The 9,607-nt window shown below is 37.6% G+C and overlaps 1 protein-coding gene across 1 annotated transcript; it reads right to left on the bottom strand.

The window, feature by feature from the left end:
- Positions 1-4,312: 4,312 nt before the first annotated feature.
- On the bottom strand, positions 4,313-8,208 carry LOC114353933 (uncharacterized). Its single transcript, XM_028306126.1, is given in 3 exon segments — positions 4,313-4,422; positions 4,673-5,576; positions 5,878-8,208. Coding segments are annotated over 2 exon segments (297 nt in total). The 5' UTR covers positions 6,082-8,208; the 3' UTR covers positions 4,313-4,422; positions 4,673-5,483.
- Positions 8,209-9,607: the final 1,399 nt, after the last annotated feature.

Raw genomic sequence — 9,607 nt, 5'->3', positions numbered from 1 at the left:
CACGTAAAACTAAAAAGCGTCCAAATCGCAACAACCAACATCACAATCAAAAGAGTCCTGTCTCTGATTTGAGATTACGGAGGAACTCGAGTTCAACTCAACGTAACTCGTCGCACTTTTCACAATTGTAGATTACAGATACAGAACGAAGGAACGCAAGCGCACACGCTACGAATCCAATAATCCGCCATTTTCATTTTCAAATCAAATCGTACATTTGTGACATTTGCGTTTCGTTTTCGATAATGACACAACATAAAATTATTCATTTATAACAAATAATTATTGAAATCACTTGTTTATGAAGTAGTTTAATTCATTATATTTTTTTTTGTTTTTGTAATAATCGTTACTATGTAAACTTTATATGTATGTATTTTTTTAGTAATTAGTAGAAAGTCATGAAATAATTTTAGAACTGCTATTTTGTGCCATCTAGTGAGTGTTATTGACACTTTTGAAACAACTTTCTTTTTTGTACATAATAATAGGTGGCGCTACGTGCGCTCAAAAGTACCCATAATCTAAGCGTAATCCCCCTGAGAAATTCATAATTATACGTTATTAAAACAATTACTCTTAGTTAAATATTTATTATAATGATTTAAGTAAACTCAAATCAATCTTTATTCAATGAGACAATTTACACAACATTTTGAATCATCAAATAGAAGGTAAGTACAATATCAAACTAATATACAATAATTTTAATGATTGGGGGCTATTTAATTCTATGGTAAATAGAGAAAATCTGTTACTACAGAATAATGCATTTTTGGCGGCAATTTTTATTGATCCCAGACGGAAGATGATTTTATCAGAACAAGAAATAGAGATTGCAAAAAACTAGATTAAGGATGTCCATAGACAGATGTGTCTCATACATCAAGAGCGGGAAAAAATAGCCCAGAAATCCAAGAGAGTTCTAGTATTTGTCTAAATCAAGCAAGTACTTCTCGGGATCTCATAAGCGTACAAAATTCAGTACCCGGTAATAATTTTCAAACTGACCTCTTTGGAATCAATTTTATATGAAACACAATGAGTGACGTCATTCAGCCGACTCCGTAAGATTGAATTTTGACTATTACTGGCTGAATATGCGACAACTCCAAGACTTGCCATTACGGAAGACGTGATGTTTTGGTTTGGTTCAAGTTCATTCAACTCTTCATTTTCATCTGCGTAGTTTCATTCACCTCATTCAAATGCAGACGTAGAGCGTGTATTTAGTCAAGTCAATTTGGTAAAAACTAAACTAAGGAACAGTTTAGTAACTTCAACCTTAAATGCTTTTTCTATTTATTTATATTAACCGGCAGACAGTAATTACATACGTCAAGCAAGCCAATTATGCTTATGCAGAATTTCATCATTTCGGCTGCTTAGAGATGACCTCAAATCACGCGCCTGCACACGCCACCGAGTCAGCATATTTCGCCCTACGTGACGTCAAGCCGCCAGCGCCGTTTCCTTGAGCTGCCCTTTCATTCACTTGCGTTCACACTTCGAACCTAGGCACTACTTCTAGTTTTAGTACTTTATATTGTAATTTTTATTTTATTAATTAAATTAGTTTGAAATTAAAATATTTTTTTTAGATCCTACGGCTGTAGCTTACGTAATTGGCGCAGTCGGTAGGATACTCGCGGCCGATTCGCGGGAAGGTTTCTAAAATCTAAATTCGGTATCGCGGGTCGCCCGGGCGGCTATCAAGCTCCACGTCGAGTATCCTGAATCTACGAGCGCTGCAGCCACGGGAACACCAGTATCCGGCCATCGGTACGACCTCTACTAACCAGAGACATGAGATTGTAAGTACACAGAATCTTTCTACTGTTGCTTTCCTTGTGTCCCTTTATCTTTAGTACTTCCTTTTATCTTTAATCATTTTCCGTCCCAGCACCTCGGGTCCCAGCGAGTCTGCGCTATTGCAGTCTCGTCGCCAACTTAATATAGATCGTACTAGAAATATTAATTTGTTAGATTCTTTTAGTGACCTAGATATAGATAACCTATTTAGTAACACGATGCCGTACGATCCTGACACCATTTACAAGGCCTTACGCCCGGTGCCCGATTTCGATGGCAATCCAAATGTATTAACCAGATTTATTAGCATCTGCGATCAAATAGTAGCAACTTATGTGAGCGCAGAGCCAGGCAGCGAACTACCTAACTTATGCCTGCTTAATGGAATATTAAATAAAATCACAGGTTCAGCCGCAACTATAATAAACTCAAATGGCATACCTGATAATTGGCTATCAATGACTGAATTAATTTTACTTTTTAAAGTAAGTAAATACAACATTAACACTTTAGCTAAAAATGTAAATACTTTTAACTTGCGCCCAGATCAATTATATTGCGTTATACCTACTTATACTGGCAATGATACGGTGGCAAGCGGATGACAGTATGTCCCTGTTCTTTGGCCATCTCATCTATAACATAAATAGGGAAGATGCACTATTTTTATTTTTGTGTTTATTTTAAAGAACTCCATGTGGAATAGACCACAAGTATATTAAAAAATGAAAAGACTGTAATTTACTGCAAAAAATGCGGTTTAAAATTGTCAATTTAAATTTTCGCGCCAAAAGGGTCCTATAGTTCGTATGACGTCACTCCTATCTGTCACCAAGTAATCTGTGCTGTCACCTGTCACTGACCCACATCAGTGGGTCAGTAAAGGCAGACAGACAGTCACAATCAAATAAACAGCAATCATGCTGTTTATTTGTAATAAACAGCAATCATGCTGATTGCCTTGAAATAAAAATTGAAATTCCCAGTAATGCAGTGCACCAATCTCTGACCTGTTCCTCTTACAAGAAATGCAACACTCTAAAATATTTGATATCTTCAACACCTGACGGAGTTATAAATTTTGTCTCAGAAGGTTTTGGTGGCCGAACTTCGGACTTAAAAATTTTTGAAGAACCTGGATTTATGGACATTTTACCATCTGGAGCTTGTATCATGGCAGATAGATTCTCTTCAAGCACATCGAAGGAGTGTTGGCAAAAAAACAGTTTCAGTTGATTAGACCACCTAGCGTTAGCAACACCAGGCCTCCGTCACTCGCCTATGCCGGCCGAGATAATTACCTACAGCGCGCGACAACTTCAAGTTGCAAATCAGTCCGGGCCGCCACGCGCCTGTTTGCACACGCGTATCTATACACGCTCGGTCGATCATAGTCGCAATCAAGGTTTATTGTTCCAACAGCACTGTTATTCTTCTTTAATGAAAAAATGTAATATTTAGGAATAATAATTAACTGTAGTGATTTAAATAATAAAAAAAACTATATTGAAATACTTATGACAAAAAACTATACCAAAAAAATTATTTTAGCTAATAAAAACATTAACTTTACTTTACCGTGTCTATTTTCCGACACTACACCTTTTAAAACTGTTTGTTTAATTTCGAATTATCGCAACACTGAAGTTTATTAATAGGTACTTTAGAGATGGTACGATTATACAAACTCCACTAGATTAAAGTTTTCTAATCGTAAATACAATAAATGCTTCTTAAAATTAAGTTTTTATTTATTTTACTTTGCTCATACAACCCTGACGCTTGAGCGGTGACGTAGATCAATTCTAAACACAAAAAAATGCGCTCTTGTGAGCGTAGTAGTATAGTGCGATTTCGAATGCACCATGTGCGTTGGATATTTTGCATTATTATTATTACCGTTAAAATGTCGGCATCTGATCCTACACAAAGGAGTGCAATTTTTGTTGCTACTATTATGTATTCTGTGGCAACACCAAGAAAAGTTCAAGGGATGATGTACTAAGTTCAAAGAAAATTGCAAGCCTTCGAATTCATATTGAAAGAGTGATCAGAAGACTACGCGAATTTGCTTTTCTGAAGCCACATGCCTGTGTTGCTCACTTTCTAATTCCCAATTTAGACTATAGCATAATCACTTGCTGTGCGCTTGTCAATTTATTGCTTGCTAATCACCTTTAATTAAAATTGAATAAAAAACTATATTTACAAAACATAGTTTTATTTACTAAAAGGTTTACAAAAAAATGTGCTTAAAAGTTATAATTATATCTTTTTTAATTTTGGAAATACAGCATCTATCCAGAATTTCTTTGCATCATTCATAACAGATAAAATTTTTCATCAAACGGCACATTATAAATATTTACTTTTTTAGAATTTTTTAGATTTTTCGAAATCTGGATGTGCTATACAGAAAAGTGCCATTTTTCTATTGCTGAAAAACATTTGAAGTTGTACTTGTGCCCAAAATTTAGGTGTTGTTTTATTTTCTTTCACAGGAAGGTATGGTAACTTCTGTAGAAGGGCATTTCACCTCAGCCCGTCAGGTGTTGCACCAAAAATAGGATACTCAGCATTAAGAAGAACTCCAGCTTCTTCAATTTTAATCTGAAATGCAGAAACAATGATTATAAATTACTACACAAGTCTTGAACGTAACATTATAAATTACCGTACCGTACCTACAAAAATGAAAACATTACAGTAAAATATGCCATTCAAGTGCTATATGTATATGAAAGTGATTGATTGTTTGATTGTCCAATATTTTACTGTGTTTCTGTAAATGATTCTGAAGATTTATGAAATTTTGTAATAAAATACATAAGTAAACTAAACTAGAAGTCTGACTACTTACCTCAACTCAAACCACAATGGTGAATCACTTTGTTGTTTGGTGGTGGAAAAAATCATGTTAATTTTATCAGGGGTCATTTGCTTTGATATAATATTTCAAGAAATTATTGTGGAGAGTCCAATTTTCCAATCAAGCTTGAACACAATTTATGAATGCTACCATGTCAACACTAACTTTGGTAGATTCCTGGAGTCAGCTTTGACAATCCCAACTTCCATTTTTATTCGAAACGCAATTAATTTTCCTTTAAAATGTTAACTTCTACAACTATAACCTCAGTTATAACCACTGTCATAACAGGAGTGACGTCACTAAACGCTGATTGGTGTTTCAAATCCGTTACTTTAAATTGGTAATTATTGTTAAAAAACAACATTATATTAAATATAAACCTTCATAAATATAGTATTTGCATGTTCCCTATTGGAGTTCGGGGTTTGTGCAATGCCCCTAATCGCAACAGTTCTCTTTTTAACATGGACTCGTCGGCTTGTTACGCCAATGGAATGCAACCAAGTAATTATCTCGTCCTTTCGGTTATTCGTTGTTGGAGGTTTATTTACTTGAAACGAGTGATATGGCGCATTGTCCATCAGTATTACATGGGATTCATTTAAGTTACTTAGAAGAGTTATAAACAATTCCATGAATTTATCGAAATTCATCTCCTCGTGGTTATTCTGTGGTTTTCACAGATTTAAATGCTAGGAGAAAATTTGGCACAAAGCCAGACGAGGTACCTGCATGGCAAATTATTAATCTCTGCTCTTTTCCTTCGGGTACCTTAGTAGATGATTCGGGTTTGTCATAGTTATGTCCATGTTTTAGAAACGGTGTGGTTGGCATTGAGCCATGTTTCGTCGAGAAACACCACTTTTTCCCAGTCATCAATGTCTCACTTTTCGTAAAAAATCGATACGGGCCAGAGCAATGTCAGTACGTTCCATTATAATTTTTCTCTTATTACATTTTTTATAACAGAACCCAATATTTTTTAAAATAGTTGGCAAAGATGATCCGCCTCCATTGTACAGGATTGCGTCTTTCAAGGAAACTGCTAATATTGATAAAGTTGGCAGCTCGTTGCGTGTGTAGCATGCGTAAACATGATTGCGAATTGCTGCCGCGTGAAAATCGTCTATGTCCGTCACAGTGCAACGCTTCCTCCTCTTTTTATTTGGAGTAGATAACTTTTTATCTTCCATTGATGTCTCTCCATATTTTTCTTTACTGATTCTAGTTACAGTAGCTCTTCCAATACCTAGAGCGTCAGCAACTCTGTCACTTACTTGGGACACTGGCAACAGCGGTCCGCCATTTTGGTATTCGCGTTCGAAATATTTCCGTAAACGAACCACGAACTCACGGGATTCACTATTCAAAACAGTTTTTCTGGCCCTTTTTGGCATTATTGTAACAAAAGTTCAATAATAACACAAATACTAACAAAATAACAAAACAACGAAAAAACAATAATAAAACTTATAACTGGCCGCGTGAAAGTTTTTGCGTCGTCTAACTGCAGCCTTAAACAAAAACGAGGATATAAGGGTAAGAAACAAACTACCATTTATAATACTCTGTATTTATTGATCACCAGAAGTTCCCCATCTGGCAAAAATTTTTCCTATCAATTTTTGAAATTACAAAACACAGGGTGTCTTATGTATTATATAGATTCTATTATACAGGCGAATCGCTCAAAGAACATCGTGGAGGGGATCGGGTATCTCTGAAATATGCAGATATAAGAAATTTCATACATAGCTTCATACAAAAGTTGAATTGCGTAGAATCGCATTATTGCAGAAAGACAAAATCTGCTGAAAGAAAATATCTACCCTCAGAACTGAACATAAAGCTATAGCTACGATATGTATGTAAAAAGTGAATATTTTTATCCTGGCACAAAACAATCTTATTTTAGAAATATTTTTAATAACTGTTACAATATTGGATTCGGCACTCCAAAAACTAGATTAAAGCTGAAACAGACACAGGAGAAAAGAATCAACTTATGACCGAAAAGAGAGTCCATTGCTTAAGAGCAAAAGCATTTTTTGAAAAACTTCGTGAAGAATGTGAGGGTCTTATAACAATCTCGTTTGACTGTCAAAAAATTTGCTCTCCCTAAACTACCGAATCAAATCAGTTATTACAGTCGTCAGTTATACTCATTAACCTCACAATGGTTGTGGGATAGTCAAATACTTCTGGAGACGAAAATTTTGAATGTCTAACATTTGATTTAGAAAAGACACTGCCACTGCCTCGTATCCCCACCGGCATAGTTTTTTATAAACGCCAACTCTGGCTTTATAATTGTGGCATACATGCGGGCTCAGACGATAGTGCACACTGTTATGTATGGATTGAGGGTAAAGTAGGCCGAGGGGCACAAGAAGTTGGGTCGTGCAGTCGTGCTTGATAAAATATATAAAAAATAAACTTAATAAGGTGAACCGTCTGCCAAACAAATATTGGTGATGTTTAGTCACCCTGTAAAGAATCGCTAGAACTTCTTTTTCCAGTTGGCTGTAATTACTTTCAGATGCGTTGAGGGTACGCTATGAACAACTTACCGGGCGCTCGCTTCCATCCTCATACCGGTGTGCGAGCACAGCCCCTAGACCGTACGAATTGCTGTCAACTGATAAAATCAACTCACGTCCCTCTTCGTAGTGCGCCAGTACTCGATCGCTCATCAACGTGCTCAAGTTAGGTATGAAACGCCCATAATAATTAAGTATTCTTAGAAAGCTTTTGAGATGAGATGCATCACGTGGTTTATGTACATTAGCTATTGCGTCTAATTTAGTTTGGTCCGGTCGCACCCCGTCTTCATTGATTATAAACCACAAGTATGAGACACTCCTGCAAAAATTTACACTTACTGATTTTGATAGTAAGCCCCATTTTACGAGTACGCAGCCTTCCCAGCACTGCTCTCAAGTTACTCACGTGAGTGGGCGTGTTAACCCCTGTGACGCAAATATCGTCGCAAAACACTACACAGCCCGGCACACCCCGCAGGTAGGAATGTGAAGAAATAATCTATTATGGAAATAATCCTATAATAGCCCGGAACGCGAACTGCCAAAGAATACTATCATAGCTCTCTACTTGGCGTGTAAGCATCTATTGGCTTCTTCGACTCCAGCAGAGAGATTGTTCTCGAAAGCTGGCGCCATATTAACAAAGACCAGGAGGCGAATATTATCCAAACGCTTACCTAAGCTGTTATTTCTGAACTCGTTGCCTACGGATTTCTAGTATTTTTTATTTGAATAATTTGATTTTGTTGATTTATTTTAATTTTATAAGAATTTATTATTTCAGTACGAATATCTAGTTTTTTGAATTTGAATAAATTTGTTGATTAATGTAAAAAAAATGATTATTTTAAAACTTTAATTTGTGTTGATTATAAGTTCAAGAACTTACTGATTCTGTTGTTTATTTTTAATGAATAAATCTATTGGTATAATGCATAATATGGCACATCCCTATCCGCAGGGTCTCCTCCATCAGTTTTTGGAACTTTTCCGGAATACGGTGGTATAATAAGCCATAATGTGTGCGTCTGTAAGCAAAGGTTCCCATGTGGGTTGTGATTGCTGTGTAGGGAGGGCTGCGACTCCGGTGATAACAAACATTGCTCGTAGGCATGCGTTAGGTCTAACTTTGTAAACTTCTTCCCCCCACTCAAATTTGCCAATAACTTATCAACATCAATACGTGGCAACGGGTAAAAGTCACGTCTAAGTTTAGGATTGATTGTGACCTTGTAGTCACCGCAGATACGTATATCTATTTCTTTTTACTACCAGCACAATTGGAGTACCATAATCTGAGCCAGCGGTAAATGGTGCCGTCACTCTCAAGACGCGCAAGTTCCTGTTCGACCAGGGCGCGAAGGGTTAAAGGTACTGGCTCGTAAGTAGACACTGTGGTGACATATCTGTCACCGCCTGGAAAGACGTGAGGTTAGTCACCACAGTTTCTACATACCACGACTCTGATACCACTCAAGGACACCGAGCCGGTCAAAATATTAATAAACCTAGAGGTGTCAAAGATTACAACAAATTCATGGGCGGAGTAGATTTAAAGGATCAAAAACTTTCAATGTACCTCTTAGAAAGAAAGCGCGGTATGAAGTGGTACATTAAAGTATTTAAAAGATTATTAAATGTATCGATACTAAACTCTTATACAAATATATTGCGCCAACATTGGCCAACGCAACAAAATGACTCACCGGCAGTTTAGACTCGCACTGGCACAGGACTTGTAGAAAAAAATAATTTACCACCACGCACACACAATATGAATAGTACTACCAGTGATGATGATCCATCCGACCGATTTCGGCCATGGCGACCACTCCGACTCCTAGCTGTCTTGGCGGCGCTGGTGTGCCCGAAGATGGCTTACGTAGCCTATTTTCGCGGTAAAATCCCTCGCGCATTGAGGGCATCTGAGCACGCCGCCAACATAGTTATAGTGAAAGGCGGCAGATGGACGGGCCTTCAAGTCATCGCGCTTCGCGTCGAGTTCAGTCGTACGCTGCACCTCGAACTCGTGGACTTGCCTTTTCACAATCTCCCGCCATTCTGGACGCTGTGCTGCCAAACCTTCCCACTGAGAGGGCTCAATGTTGCATCTTTTCATGTGCCGCTTCTGTACATCTTTGTACCTGAGGAGTTGACCGCCATGTTTCCGCTTACCCTCCTCAAGTTCAGAGTAGAAGATGCGCTTCGCCACTCTCTCCTCCGTCATACGTGATACGTGACCACACCATCGAAGTTGGCGACGCATTATATAGGCCTCAATGCCACCCACATGGGCTCGTCGTAGCACCTCGGTATTGCGCACTCGATCAGACCATCTGATCTTCATGATGGTACGAAGGCATTTGAGGTGGAAACGATC

The sequence above is a fragment of the Ostrinia furnacalis genome, unplaced genomic scaffold (assembly GCF_004193835.3).
Source record: "Ostrinia furnacalis isolate ACB-3 unplaced genomic scaffold, ASM419383v2 OfSCF0185, whole genome shotgun sequence".
NCBI lineage: Eukaryota > Metazoa > Arthropoda > Insecta > Lepidoptera > Crambidae > Ostrinia > Ostrinia furnacalis.
The sequence above is the reverse complement of the archived record's forward strand: the minus strand, read 5'-3'. Positions and strand labels throughout refer to the sequence as shown.